General features: G+C 37.6%; 2 protein-coding genes across 3 annotated transcripts; one reads left to right on the forward strand and one right to left on the reverse strand.

Moving 5' to 3' along the window:
- Window positions 1–2,769: 2,769 nt before the first annotated feature.
- LOC110056811 (acyl-CoA-binding domain-containing protein 6-like) lies at window positions 2,770–7,724 on the forward strand. The gene is made up of 8 exons (XM_020763357.2): window positions 2,770–2,945; window positions 3,084–3,148; window positions 4,732–4,849; window positions 4,984–5,078; window positions 5,643–5,742; window positions 5,958–6,047; window positions 6,875–6,905; window positions 7,234–7,724. The coding sequence occupies exons 1-8, from the start codon at window positions 2,808–2,810 to the stop codon at window positions 7,368–7,370; spliced, it is 774 nt and encodes a 257-aa protein (XP_020619016.1). The 5' UTR covers window positions 2,770–2,807; the 3' UTR covers window positions 7,371–7,724.
- Window positions 7,395–15,607, reverse strand: LOC110056808 (delta-aminolevulinic acid dehydratase-like). 2 transcript variants are annotated; one of them, XM_020763355.2, is made up of 12 exons: window positions 15,439–15,603; window positions 15,142–15,192; window positions 14,165–14,261; window positions 13,354–13,489; window positions 13,106–13,189; window positions 12,647–12,735; window positions 11,685–11,740; window positions 11,308–11,395; window positions 11,000–11,086; window positions 10,362–10,391; window positions 9,235–9,334; window positions 7,395–8,879 (listed from the first exon to the last, which is right to left on the reverse strand). In XM_020763355.2, the coding sequence occupies exons 1-12, from the start codon at window positions 15,567–15,569 to the stop codon at window positions 8,815–8,817; spliced, it is 1,014 nt and encodes a 337-aa protein (XP_020619014.1). In that variant the 5' UTR covers window positions 15,570–15,603; the 3' UTR covers window positions 7,395–8,814. The 2 variants fall into 2 exon arrangements, with proteins under 2 accessions (XP_020619014.1, XP_089131609.1); XM_089275483.1 differs by lacking the exons at window positions 7,395–8,879; window positions 9,235–9,334; window positions 10,362–10,391 and adding an exon at window positions 9,692–10,312 and having other exon boundaries at window positions 15,439–15,607.
- Between the last annotated feature and the right edge of the window lie 145 nt (window positions 15,608–15,752).

Genomic DNA, 15,752 nt, shown 5'->3' on the forward strand with positions numbered 1-15,752 from the left:
TAACCGAGCTTAGCCGGTCTGTATGGGAGAATCTTGACCTTGGTCGTGTATACAGACCTCACTGCATTTGGTCTGTACCAATGACCTCGGTCAAGATTCTCCCATACAGACCGACTAAGCTTGGTTAATAAAAGCTAATCGAATGTGGTTTAGCATTGTCTGTACTCTTATCGACAATGATATGAGTCATCACAGTGATTAAAATTTGTTGTGGACTCACTTGGCTGCGCCTCGTAAGTCCACAACATTTTGACCATTACGATGATACATGTCACTGTCGATAAGGGTAAAGACAACGCTAAACCACATTCGATTTGTTTTTTACCGCAATGTCAATATCAAAGAAAATATTCTTTTTTTCAGAGCGTGACACACTGACGTGTGGAGTGTTGTCTGGTCTCTTATCAACAACGGCATATTAGCCAATCAAATTGCTAGATTAGTAGCGATTGTGGTGAAATATAGTATCCTCCATTCTTTGGTATAGGCCCTTTGCAGTTGGGGTCACGTGACCAAATTTTTCCAAGAAAATTTTCATATTATGGGCTATAACTTAAAGAATGCCAGAAATGGAGAGAGCGCATCGAAAATACCAAAATGGCCAAGTCTGAGGCCCCTGGCATTAAAGAGCAAGTTTATACGACAGCTTGAGTTTTCGGAAAATTTAGAGGATTTGTATGGAAAATGTTGCTGGAGAGCAAGACCTTGCTCTCCAACAACTTTTTCCATACAAATCTTCTTATTCTTTAAAAATTCAGGCTGTCAGTGTCATAAAATCTCATTCCTTAATGATGGGGGCCTCAAACTTGGCCATTTTGATATTTTTGACATGCTTTTTCCATTTCTGGCATTTGTTAACTTATAACCCATAATTTTATGAAAAGTAAGTCACGTGATGGCTTAGCTGCAAAGGACCTATTGAGCGGGGTTTCAGCGTTTTACGGTTTCTAGTAGGCCCAGGAGCCATAATCGGGGACGGAGACCGTAAGTCTTGGGATCCGCGCGCACCTATGATATGGGACAATTTTTCTATTTTTAGAACAAATTGCGCCATCCTGACGTCATGTATCCGCGCGGATCCACGCACATGTCGGGGCTCTCGCGTGGATGTTGTCACGTTGCGTGATCAAATGGTGAGAGTTGAGAGACCTTCAGAGATTATCTTGCGTATTTTTCACAGCGATGGCAGGGAATAAGGCAGGAATTACGAACCAGGGCGCTTATAAGTAGTTTTATGCTCTGAGCTAACGGAAAAGGTGGGTTTTTCAGGGTCGAAAACAAGACTTCAATCTCGCGCTGGAAATGAATAATAAGATCTGGTCACGCTAGTTGTAAGCTGACGCGTATGTTTTTGCGTTTGTTCTGACTTAAGAATATAGCAAGAAAACTCTCTACTCTGGTATCGAGTTAATTTGTGAGTTTCTCAGACAACGGTTAATCATAACCAAAACCTGTTTTGATGGTTTCTTATTGTTGCTGCTTGTTTGGTGAGTTTGCAAAAGTTTTTGAAAGGAAAAGTCTGACGCGTACAATTAGCTCATTTGCATAGTGAAGCTCGTGCACTTTCAAGTCCGAATCGGTGTTTTCAATTATCAATAAATCTTGACAAAGATTTCTTTCGTTATCTTTTGTGCTGAGATGCTGCAACAAAATTCACGAACGCAAAAAATGCTACTAACATCATGTGTGTTTCTTCAACATAAGCATAGTGAAGTTTTACACTGCGGAAATGAAAATAAACAAGGAGTTTTGATAACTCGATCAACAAAATCGAAATCGTTTTCGAAGTTGATTAAAGAAAGGGTCAACGTAACTTTGCTGATTATTTCTGCTTTATTCACATATTTTCAGCTTAGTTTTTAATATGTTCTCAAACATTTATCAATCTTAAACATATTTAAAAACTGTAGAGTTATTGTTTGAGTTCGATGTACGTTTTCACACGAAAGTGCGGCGCAAGTACAATTTGTCGTGTTTACTGACTGTACAAAACAAGCATCGGCGGGCGCTCTCATTCGTCGACAACAGACAATTTAGTGGATTTTTACACGAATAAAACTGAGCAATATCTACGGACATAAAGTTATTGGGCCTTGATGAAACAGTAAGCGTTGCTTACAATTCAGGCGAAACTCAAACTGACCAAACTAGCAATTATTTTGTTTTACTTTTCAGTCGCGATAGACTGGCAAATTGCTCGCAAGCGTGTGGCAAGAGGAGCTAGGAAACTATGAAGTCCTAAAGCTCTGCTATATCTAAATATATCCAGCTGGTTTTTTGTTGTGTAATGGAAAAGCTGTTAATCTTCAATATATGTGAAATTTAAAGTGGAGTAATGTACAGCTCATGTAAAAGAAGCATCCGTCGGAACACAACTTGGTCAGCGATATATATCTAAGCTTAAAGCGGTACCTAAATTCGACACTGTCTTACTTCACTCAAACTGGAGCAGCTTACGACGAAAATACTTAAGAAAAATTCCAACAGACGTAAACGCATTGAGTTGTGGGCCAAAAACATGAAAAATTTCGGGAATTTCGGACGCCATTTCCCCCGCGCGACATCCGCAAAAATCCTCGCAGCATGTACGCGCGTGTGCCTTAGGCGATGGCGCAATTTGTTCTAAAAATAGAATTATTGTCCCATATCATGGGGACAACCCCAATACTAGAAATGGCGCGCGCTTACGGTCTCCGTCCCCGATTATGGCTCCTGGTAGGCCCCAATGCCCCCTCCTACATGGCCTGCAACCTGCCCTCTGGTACAGTTTGTGTCTCCCTACATGACAAACTTACCTAACAGCCAAGATGGCGGAGTACTTTGATGAAGTTGTTCTCGATACAGAAGACTTAGAAAAGCTCTTTCAGGCGGCGACAGAATTTGTCAGAACTATGCGTAATTTGAGCGACGAGAAAAAGCTTGCTTTCTATGCTTTATACAAACAAGTTAGTCCATTAAATTTCTTGTAAACACCCTCTTTGTTAATAGCATTTCCCCAATTACTTTTTGTTTTTGAAAACCTGTCAGAACACATTTCTCTCATCATTTTCGGCGAATTGCTTCTTTTCTTTTTTATGAGTAAGGCAAAAGAAGGACCATGCAATACGTCAAGACCAGGATTTTGGGACATTGTTGGAAGGGCAAAGTGGTAATTCTTTTTATTTTTATTGTTATTTTTTTAAAAAAAGTGGCAATTCTATGTCTTACATTAATATATATATATAAGTCTACATTTACAGACGTACATCCTAAGGAATTCCCTATCATTGGTCTGTACACAACATAATTCTCAGTGAATGAAAAGAGAAAGGATGGATCTTAAATTTGTTGGTACTTAGACCAATATTTAACCTGAAATGATACCAGTGTCCACATCAACCCTTCAGATTCCTAGAGTCATTATTTGTGCGAGTAGCACTTTGGCTGATAAATGAATGGATATCACCTACTTCACACAAATAGCTTAATTTTAGGTAGTGAAAACCCTTTCAGGATTCATGTCAAGATATCAATTGGTGAAATCTAGGAATACCTTATAGCTTGACAGTGGCTGAATTATGTAATATGTAATTGTTAGGTGGGGCCAAATGGGTTCTAAATTTTCCACTTTATGTGTATTTACTATTGACTCTTAGTTCCCTATCCCCTTTCAGAGCAGAAAAACGTAGTAAGCATGCAAGAGTTTTGACTGTGCACCAGGCTCCAAGTTTAAAAAAATGGCGAGAATTTTATTGATCGTGTAAACAAAAAAAAGTTACGAACTTTGTATGCTTTTCCAATATTCCCGGAAAGCAGCAACATTTTAGCATCACTAATGGAAAGCTAGTGTATTGTTTTTGTGGGGAATCAATCTTTTTCAGACAAAATCAACCTAAAGACGGTTTCCGAACCCTTTATATTCCCGCGGTATACCAGAAATTTTGTCGACAAGACACATTTTATCCACAAATACTCTTTACATATTGCATCCATATAAACAACCCACTGAATATATAAGCAAGAGAGCCTCTGAGCAGGTAGGGGGAGACTTGTTTTCTTTACAGTGAAATGCTGAAAAAAATTCATGCTCGCCCCGGTATGAATAAATCAACCGAGCGACATCCTCATGTACCTCATTAGAGTCCGCTGTTCCTTCCAACCACTGTGAACCATTGCAGCTTCTTGCAGCTTACATTATTACTTGGGTCCACAAGTAGAGCTAGGATAGGCAGAAAGCTACGCAGTAGGTTTTTCAGCTCTGAAGTACCCCCTTCCCTAGTAGCTTTTGTTTTGTAGTGATTTTTTTTCTATTGTAAAACATTATGCAATGTGATGTTATGATAGAAGTAACTTCTCTTTAATTTTCTCCTGAATCCTATCACCCTGTGAAACCCACTTCTTGTTAAATGTCTTTCCCCAGCTACCTCTCCTACTCCAATTAATTAATAGAAATTGTTCTCCCAGAATAGAGGTAGATCTCTCTGGCTAGGATTAGGAAATGAGTAGAAAACTGATTCAGGCTCAGTTTCTCAAAAGGAAATCAGAGTGCTCGAATATCTCCCACAATCTTTAATGGCTAATTCCCTCTTTGAGACGCACCTGCAGGAATCTTGGTAGTTGTAGTCGTCAAATTAAATATCCAGTTCAAGATGATGAATACAATAACCATGGTTTCCTTTAGGTAAATCTCAAAGGGGGAATTGGCTATTGTCATGTGAACTAAGTCGATCCTTGTATCTCTTATTTTTAAAGGGACTCATGGAAAAAGCTTGGAGAGATGTCCAAGCAAAAAGCCCTAGAACTTTATATCCAGAAACTGTTTGAAACAGACCCAGAATGGGAGGCAAAATATGCCGTCACTGATGACTTGGTGAGTTATTAATATTTTTGCAGTCCATATTGTCAGTCTTCTGTTCATTTGGGTTAAATTTGGGGTGAATTTTATTGCTAAAGGATCTGACACCACTACAAATTACCTTGCTGTACTCAAACATTTTGACACAGACTGTAAAGGAAAGTGAAAAACCTGCTCATAAGCAGACAATGGGCCTTGCTGTCAGCACTCTGCGAGGAGATGATGATGATGATGATATTATAAGGTCTGTACTAATAATCTACTTGTTTTGAAATAAGTTACTTAGACTAATTTACATTAGGGTGAATGATTCAGAAAAGAAACATGCAGGATCAGTACTTCATTGGTATAATTTGTAACCTGATCACTGCCCTGGTTTAACCAGAAACTGAAGTAGCCAGTGGGAAGAACTCCCTCATGTAAGCTATTCTGGTATATATGTGTGCTCTCTGGGATTAGATTTTTAAGCTTCTTGGTCAAAAATGGAGTCTCATTGCTTGTCTGATACTTCTCCTGTCTAATTTTGAAATATTTGTTGTTTCGACATGTTTTGTACAACTTATTTTATATTGGGAAAAGTTTTAGTCACAGTTTTTTATTGGTCACAGTGCCCTTTCATCGATGGCCATTTTAGGCCTACTTTCAGGGGACTATTTGGTCTGATATAATTATATACTAGATTTGTGGTAGTCAGTGAGCTAGCAATGACACACCTAGGACATTCCAAGAGTTTAACCCTTGGCTTAAAAACTACTGAAACCCTTCTGTTGAATTCTCAGAATGTCTGTGATTTGATTTCACTTCATAGTGATACTAACAAGTCAGTGTTTGATTGGTGCAAGGAGGGAAATGCAAAAAAGATGGATGCTCTGCTCACAAGAGAAAACATTAACAGCAAGGACGAACAGGTATTGGGCTGCTGAGCATACAAGGGCATATTTTTGAAAGGTTTATTGGTCTCGTTTTGTTTCTTCTGCAATTTTTTTTTTTTTTCATGCATCTGTATCCCATTTCAACACTCGTACATTTGAGCATTGTCATTTTTTTTTTCTGGCAAGAAGGTCACAGCCCCCCAAGTCAGAAGAGCTCTGCATGTCTGCTTATTTGTATCTGTTATTCTTAGGGGCTGACACTACTTCACTGGGCCTGTGACCGAGGTCATGAAAATGTAGTGACGCACCTAATAAAAAACAAGGCTGGAGTAAACACACAGGTAGAAATATCACTGAAAAGTTTTTTTTGTGGCTCTAAGGACTGAATGGTCTCAGCCTGTCAGCAGTTGGCCATTTCTTGACCAGCAATTAAATCCACAGAATTCTGATTAACTAATATTATTAAAAGTAGAGTTTTATTTCTGTCATGTTAGTTAAAAACTGGTAATTTCCAAGAGCAAGGTAGTGATCTCATTTCAAAAGCTTGTTTTTATAAGATTCAATTCAAAATACCAGTGTTTGTGAGTTCAGAGGACATTTAAAGGCAAATGGAATAATTAAACTCAAATCTGTGTACATGTAGTTACCTGGTCTTTCCACTTAAGACAATAAATCATTCCTACTAACTTTTGTTTCCTTGGTAGTTTTTTTTAGAGAATTGTGTACACTCTTGAGGATTCCTAGTTTTGTGTGAAAATGAGTCTATTTTTTTGTGGCTAATACACAAATTATGTTCAAAAAGTCAAGTCCGATTGCCTGAGGCTAGTGAATTTTACAGCCAGGCTAATGGATTCTATCCTTTGCTTGCTCAGTTGGCAATTGAACGTTTTGGGACAATTGTTTCAGAGGAAATTCAAATTACAGACATACGTACAGAAAAGGGATAAAATATTGTATTAGTTTACTCACTCTTTTTGACATGAGCCGCTGGGGGTACCGGGGAGTAAAATTTCAAATTATTTAATTGTACTAGAAAGAAGTGTTTTGGGGGCTAGTGAGAATGATGTCTGGGCAAGCCTGAGAAGTGGTTTTCTTTTCACCCTAGTACATTCTCAAATGATAATCTATCTGCTTTTATATTTAAACTGGATTTGATTTTTTAAACTAGGATGCTGATGGTCAAACACCATTACACTATGGTAGGTACAGGTAGTTTTCATTAGAGAAATGAGACTTTCTTTCATATAGAGTTTTTTTTTACGAATTAAATTTTCATAATTTACACATTATTTTTCTTTTCATTCCCACACGTAACTAATACAACTTTGGTAAGTTGCATGGGAGTGAAACTCATTCCTTTTCATTATCCAAAGCTTCTTTTAGATCAGGACTTGCATTCCTTATTTTCATGTGTAGTGTCCTACATATAGCTGTAGTAGATACACACATAGGAATGAAGCCCTTTTTGAATGGTTTTCGAGGTAAATAAGTTTAAAACTGTTTTTTTTCTTTTGTTCCACATAACAGCTGCCACCTGTGACTTTCTGTCAATAGTAAAAGAGCTATTACAGTCTGGAGCAGATTGTTCAATTGCTGACAATGACGGCTTTCGACCAGCTGATGTTGCAGACAGTTCAGCAATAAAAGAATTACTTAATACATGAAACCAGGAATCATGAGGCTGTAAGTGTGTATGAAGCTTCAAAAGCTGAAAATCAATGTATTTATTCATGCCTTGCAAAGAATTATTTTATCCATTTCACAATTCAGGATTATTTTTACAACAACATTATTACATGTACATAAGATCAGAAATGGCTATTTGAAGATCGCTACCAAGTGAAAGGACAAGCACATGAAATCCTAAAAAGTTATCAAACTTGCTTTGGCATTCAATTCTTATCACAATATTTATATTGAAGACTTCTGTAAAAACAGACAACAGATTGAAGTGTTGATTATTTTATGAACAACCTCAGTAAATTAGAAAAAAACGCAAAGTAAAAATCAATTGTCTACATTGTCTCATTCTTGTGATTTTGTTAGTAAAATAATTAAATATTCGAAATACTACCTACAGGTTCTTACTCCTCTTATCTATAAATAATTTTAACCCCTGTGCCTAATTCCTAAAGTGCTTTGCATCTTGAAGTTCTGCTTTCCCAAGATCTATTTTGTTTCTCTTAAGCTTGGTTTTTACTAGTGGCACGAGCACAAGCGCAAACACAATAATTCTTATTTCACCATGATAACAGCCTTGATGCAGGCATAAGCACAAGTACAAGCACAAGGATCAAAATTTCTCCTTAGACTTGTGTTTGCGTTTATGCTTGTGTTTCCACTGCAACAGGTGAAAACAAAATACTGCTTAGGCATAACACAAGCACAAGGATACTTGCTACATGTGGTTAAGTTTGGCCAATGAAAACACTGGATCCAGATTACCTCACGCCTAAACAATTTGGAAGGTTTGGATGATTTTGCTTGTGCTTGTGATTGCGTCGAATTTCGTTTTCACTTAAGTAATCTCTATTGCTTGTGCTTGTGCTTGTGCTTGTGCTTGTGCTTGCTTTGTGCTTGTACATGCACTTGTGCTTGCGCTTGTGTTTATGCTTGTGCTTTCCTCACTAGTGAAAACCAGGCTTTAAAGATATATCTTAAAAGAGTTCAGTATGAATCCAGTAAACTTACATGTAACTGGTAATCAAGCATTTAATTTGTCAAGTGCAGTTCTATGGCAGTAATGATCCATTCAGGGATTTGTGTTACCCTTGTTTTAATTAGGTGCAAGTCTAACACATTATACGTGATAAATACTCCACTCAAATATTTTCTGTTCAATACAGCACAGTTCTCTATTCTCTGGTTATACTTTGCTCAACTGAAGGCTCTTAAAATACTACCCACTTAGCAAAAAATAAAATGCCATATTAAATAGAAAATTTGTAATGACAAAATATGTGCATTTATGATTAAAATTTAATTCTTACCATGGGTTTTCTAAATCCTACATGATGCATAAAGATGTGCAGTAACACAACCTACATACAGTACTCTAATACAATAATTATTATTGCGAGTGCATGATCCGACTGTGGTCATTGATCTTCAGTGGTGTTCTTTTAGCCAGTCCAATAATTGTGGAACAAAATATGTTATGATAATATCTGCACCTGAAACACAATAATACCAGGGCAATTAACATGATCATAACATTTCAATTTGTTTAGTACATGTAGTTGTCAGACCTTAGACGGCCTTTGAAAGATTCATGACACCAGGTTGTTTTTGTTTGAAAAGCTTTTATATATGTCAGTTTATTATGTAATTTTCTTTTGAAGAGGACAGTGATGACATGAGGTCATCGAAAGCTCATGTAACGTTCTTATTGTTAATGTTCATTTTCAAATGTCTTTCTAAACTGACCCTATTAGCAGCTTTTTAAACCTGGCAAGCAATCAAGCTTGAAACAAACTGCTAACTCCACAATAACAATTATATTATTGTCATCTTGATGCTAATAATTACCTGCCCTTCTCATTGATGTTAAGCATTCTAACACTATGGTCTTCAAGTCAAAAGCTCCAGCTTTGCTTCCATGGTACAGCATGGCAAACTCTCCAGAAACCTGCAGTAATGATAAAGTTGCCTCAGGATCAGTTAGGCCTAGTCTCAAGGATTTACCCTTCAGTGATTTAAGTTTCGCTAGCGACAGAGCCAGAGTTGTAGTTGGAGTCCTAAGAAAGCTTATGACCTAGTGAAAATCAAAAATCAGAGCCGTAAGCAGAATCATAAGCTCAACAGAATTGGAGTCAGAAGAATCAGAACGTTTCCATTTCTTCTGATTCTGTTAATAACTCTGTTGCTTACGATCTAGTGAAAACTAGATTGTTGGAGTCAGAAGCAGAAGCGGAAGAATAAACCAATCACAAGGCCTGGAATCTAACATTGTGATTGGTATATTCTTCTGCTTCTGCTTCCGACTCCAACAATCTAGTTTTCACTAGATCGTAAGCAATGCAGTCATAAGCAGAAAGGGCGTTCTGCTTTCGACTATGTCGGTTTGATTTTCACCAGATTGTATCGCTCTACACTTCTGATTACGACTCCGTCGCTAGTGAAAACCAACCTTTATTATCAGCTATTTCGAACTATTTTTTGTTTCCCCTGAGAGTTTGAAAAAGCAGGGTTCAACTGTATATACTGGGTTCATACAGGTCCTGGAAAACCTGGAAAGTCCTGGAAAAGGGCTACTGGTCCTGGAAAGTTCTGGAAATCTGTTAAACTCAAGTAAAAAATATGAAATGTATGGCAGACAGTAAGGAGAATTAACATTAAGATCTCAGGAGTGAAAGGGTTAATGTGAATTTTAGAGTCCTGGAAAAATCAATCTGAGTCCTGGAAAAGTCCTGGAAATTTGTTTCTGAAAAAGGGTACGAACCCTGTATATACAAATCCAATCTACTAACCTTAGTACATTTCTGCACACACTTACAAACTTGATAGATGATAAAAAACGTTATAGTATAGGTCTGCAATGTGTGCAAAGGCCAATAGCCACCAAGCGGCTGAAGTCCTCGTCAAGCATTGTCTGCTCATAATGATTCTGAGTGAAATGTTTCAAATGTACAAATTAGGAAATGTTGTTTACAAACCTGGTAAATTGCCAGAGGCAAGTCAGGAAACTAGAATTTAATCAAGAGTACACAAGTTAGTTGTGCTTGCGCCACCCTTGGTAAGTGCAGCTTTCCCAATCTTCCTTTGGGAAAAAAGCTAAGGGTTTCAATTATTTAGGTTATAAGAATTCAAGTGGGTATATCTACATGTGCTGCCAACTCACCTCACAAAAAGGTGACAAACTGATCTTATATTGCACAGCCATGCACTGACTAAACCTGTTTGTTTCTCATTGGGAGGCTCATCTGGAGAACTCAGTGACCTAATTGCCCACCAAGAAACTCATATTTTTGTAGGTAATATGACCACAAGTAAAATTATTGAACAAATTTCCAGTATACTGTAAGAGCTGGCAAGGAAGCCTATTAATTAATAAGAAACCATAAAAGGCTACCTCTAAGTTAAAATGATTTGTAAGGTTTCCCTGTTAAAGTGATTAAGATAGCAGTAGCTGAAGATAGACAGCAAGAATTAAAAGGGTAGTTTCTACAGACTGAAATAATTTCTTTAGTTTCGCTTTGATAGACACAAGAAATTGCGCTAATGATACGGTACTAAAGTGTAAAATAGTTTGGTTGTTAATAGTTTATAGAAAAACAATCTAAACCTGTAGTACCTTATCCTTAGTCTGTCTCACAATATCAAGATATGCCATTCCTGGTTTCACCATCAGCATGTCTGCACCTTCTTTGACATCACGCTCCTAGACATTTTTTCAAGTAACACCAGCAATGATGTAAAAATTTGACACGCTCAGACATGACTACAAGTATGTAGTAGTAAATGGTAAAATCTGAGATTGAGATGCAGTGACCTTTGTTTCAAAATCTTGAGAGAAAACCAAGCAGAGAACTTGCTAAACTTAGTAACAGTATCCAAAAATCTGACCCCAAGCTGCACTGGTAATGACACAGCAAAACGTACCACTGCTCTGGCTGCAAGACCCTTAGAGCCTAATGGCAACTGGTAACATCTCCTGTCGCCAAATGCTGGTGCACTCTTGGCTGCCTCTCTGTAAATGAATGAGGTTTACCTTAAGAACAAAAAAATGAAAGACAGGTGGTCGAAACTCTAGTTCGCATTGGAAGCAGAGTTTGCACTGTTCCTATTTCCAAAGGCATTCTTTTCATCTTTGGGCAAGGAATTTTGTAATGGAAACATTTTAATGTTCGGGCTTAATCATGATAATTGGGATATGATGTATTTAATGCCACAAGAAAAACACAATCTCACAAGAGGCTTGAAAGATTAGTGACAAACCCTGAGAGTCGTGACAGAGAAGAAATTAGTTTGCAGCTTACCTGAATGGACCATAAAAACTAGAGGCAAACTTGGCACTGTAGCTCATTACTGCAACCTAAAAGAAGACAATTATAGCACATTGTAGTGACATGAATATTTACCCATACACACTACATTTTATCTGCTCTGCTATATGTGCTGTGTATACAGTTGAGAAACCAATCTTGCCCCCCGGACCATGCATTTTTGGTCAGCAGTAACTGAATGGCTGGTGCTCTGGACAAAATTGAAAACTGGAACCAGAAAATCCTGGATCAGGATTGATTGTGCACATGCATGGAGAGAGTTACCACTGTAACTAATGCTGGTTCACCTTAAAGGAGTTACGTCACGGTTTGCACATACTGAAAAGTTTAGCCTCAATTTTTCAAATTCGTTGTTTGTAATCCGTGTTAATCATCTCCATCCTTAGCCATCCTTGTTCCTTTATGGTTTATCATTATCTCTTTGATGTTTCTCTATCTTATTAAACTGTTGTTTTCAGTTTTCCTACCATTTAAAGGTAATTTTGTATGTGGCCAAAATAACTCAAAATACTATGACTGAGCTCCTTTAAGATTTCTCTCAAAGGTCTCAATCTCTTGGTACTAACCAAAAGGATCGCAGCCGCTGTGAACAAGATTGTTGAGAAACAAACAACATTCATTTCTGACAGGAATCCTTTACTATTAATTTCTTGTTTAAGATTTCATAATAATTTGATTTGAAAGTGCCTCGGGAGCTCAAACATGTATCAAGTGATATCTACTATTTAATTGGTGCATAATATACATAATTAAAAGTTATTATTATTATCTACTTTTTGTATGATTTTAATTTTTCAAAGTTAAACAAGAACCACAGACAACAATACATTCAAGCACCAGTGTTTCAAATTACCTTGTAAATATCTCACTACCACTACAGTAACTCTGAAGAACTACCTGAGAAAGCACTTTTTCATTCTGGTATTATATGGTACCTTTCCTCCATAACCCATCCTGTGTAAAATTTCCTTAATGGCTGCAATACGGTTGTCCATCATGTCTGATGGGGCTATCACATGACATCCTACATGATATCAAGCAAGATTAAATTTAGAAATCTGCCACAGTCCTTAAAGCTGGTTATACAGTTAAGTCATCCTACTGTGGATAAAAGACTTTGCCAAGCTGGCATGGCGAGCAAGGGTGGGGTACAGTGACAGTGCTACGTGTAGCTTCCTACCAATGTGTCCCAGCTTTGAATCCTGAACCCAGAATTATGATACAGTGGGTTGAATTTACTGAAGGTTATCTTAGTTTAGTGTCCAATGCCACAAGAGATAAAAAGAAACCAAACAACAAAGAAGCTAACAAGTGACTGAGGAAAATTTTAAAATTATCTGTCAAATATTTCAACTGTGTACCAAAATCTGAATCTTAATATTGAACATTCATACCTGCCTTGGCATAAGATAAAGATATTTCTGCTATTCGTTTGATACTTGCTGGATTGTTGATAGAACCATCAACATTGAGAATACCTGATATATGAAAAAATAATATGTTTTAATAATAACAAAGAGGACGTTTCCTTGTAAGTTGATGCCTTCTAACTACACTTTTCAAAATTTTTATTTAACATGTCAACATGATTAAAACTCTTAACTAAAAGAAAACTAATTATTGAAAAACAGAAAGGACTTACCACAATGGCCATGGGTTGCATAAGGACAAATGCAAACGTCACAGCATATCAGCAGATCAGGATACAAGGATGATAGCTTCTTAGTGGCCAGGATCACAGGGGAATCCTCACTGTCAGCATTGTAACCATCACCAGTCTACCATTACATGTGAAGATAAACCAATCAAACCTCTAATAACTTCCTTGAACACCTGATAATCTGATACAAACCTCTAGGCACATCTTTTGCTGGCTCCTTGTTTCTGGATGTAATTATGGCGAAGGGTCACACATGCAGTGTCATATTAATTAGTTTGGATCACAAATTGTCAAAGTAGTAGTACTCTAATATCAAACTAAACATCCCCAATAATTAGAAAGCCTAAATGACAATTAAGCAGCAAATGTTATCATTTTGGTGTTTTCACTAGCTGCTGAGGAACAGTTCAAACAGTTGAAACGAATAACAAAACAAAATCAGTGAAAGTAGCTACTTCTTTCTTGAGTTGTATTTTTGGCAGACGGGACCCAAGACCAATCTAAAAAATGAGCAAGTTATTAATATAAAGCAATACACTGTTTACCAGCAGGCATGATTTGTTACCATGGATGTGCCCCCAAAGAAATGTTTTAACTTACAGGATATTTAGTGCCTCTACTGAGCTTTTCTCTAATGCGTGAACAAACACTGGATACCCTGACACCCATTTGGTTTACAATTTGCTCACCAAGTATTTCTACTACAGCTAATTACACTGGACAAAATTCTGACCTTCCAGTAAAGTGTTGGAAAGGTATGTTAATATCCGGAAATATTCTGGTAGACACATACCTTATTAAGCCTGGAGACAACTCCAAACAATAAAACAACCTTAAGTCCTTTCTCTACCAAGGGTGTAACTATCTTTTCTATGTTGTTAACTCCAAACCTTTAAATGACAAGAAAGTATATCTAGACGGTATCAGAAGCAAAGTATTGATAATGTAGTTGATTATCAGATCTGCAGAGGTCAGACTGGTGTATCCAATTGGCAGTGTATGGTGGGGGGAGACAGGGGGTGAGAGCCCAGGAGAATAGGGGACGGGAGGGCGGGAAGCGGGAGTTCTCAAAAGACGGGAACCATTAATAAGCATAAATAAAATGCTTTCAAAAACAAGAACCCAAAATGTTATTTGATTTACAAAAAACAAAAATTTATCCTTGGGCTTAAAAACTGAGGCTTACTTCCAGTAAAATTGGAAACCCATTAACAGTGGTTATGTCATCAGCATTGAAATTTTGTCGCTTAAGCTGTCAAAAAAGGTGAATGAGAGGAGCAAGGTTGAAAACAAAGGAAAAAAAGGAAATGCCTAGGGAGTGTGCAGCTAAATGACTGGGATGTGTTTTGAGTCTCCTTATTTACAGGGTATGGGAGAAAGATGGCCAAGGGCGAGAGTTGGGAGATAAAGGTACGGGAAGCAGGAGAACAGGGTGCGAGAACGGGAGGTTTTACAATCCCTGTTCCCTCCTCCCTCCCCCCACTGTATAGTATTTGAAGACTGCAGACTTTTTAACTGATATTTGTATAATTGTTCATATCCATCACTGAGAGCTAACAGTAAACAGGGTAACCTGTGTGCTATTCAGATTCAGGCTAACCAGAGTGCTATTTAGGCCTGTATTTACATGCAGGCCTACATGTAGTCTGCAGTCTGCAAATGTCATACACTGTCCAACTGGCTACCACTTATGCTTAAAATTCAAGGCCTGATCTTGAAATCAGCTCCTTTATCATTATCCTTGATAATTACCATTATAATATAGTGTACCTGTATTGCCCAGGGAGGCTTGATATTTCCTCCTCTGCATCAGCTTCATCTCTACAAAGACAGTAAGTTTTGGTATAAACTCCTGGAGCCATGAAAGGTTATAACTGTGCATATCCCTTGGTTATCTGCTACCTACATGCCTCGATCACAGAGGAAATAACACCTAACGATCTTGTAATGAATGCCTGAATGTTTTCCTCCTCGTTGCAAACCCCGTCCTTGGGAGGCGAAGGGGAATTATCATGAACTTTTTATTACAAGACAATTTCCGTACATCTAATCATTATATGCACTTACGAAATGAAGAGAGGGTAAATCAAGTTCTTGTTCGTGATTTCTGTATTAGTGCTTTGCCAGCTCCTGGTTGTGGGATGGTTATAACCACCATGCAGAGATGCTCCGCACTGAGACGAGTAAGGCGCCGCCATTTTAGAATACAAATATGCCTTTATTATAGAAGTTCAGCGGCTGATGTGAGAAGGGGAGGTTGAATCATGTAATATCCATAAACTGACTTGCCTGGTCAACATCTGAGCAGCCTTAATCTCTTAATTTTTCTAAATTATGTTCACTTTGATAGTTGTTTGGAAAACCAAATTTGGTCCAAATTA

Source organism: Orbicella faveolata, unplaced genomic scaffold (genome assembly GCF_042242905.1).
Source record: "Orbicella faveolata isolate gen_17 unplaced genomic scaffold, um_ofav_v1 contig_36, whole genome shotgun sequence".
NCBI classification, from domain to species: Eukaryota; Metazoa; Cnidaria; class Anthozoa; order Scleractinia; family Merulinidae; genus Orbicella; species Orbicella faveolata.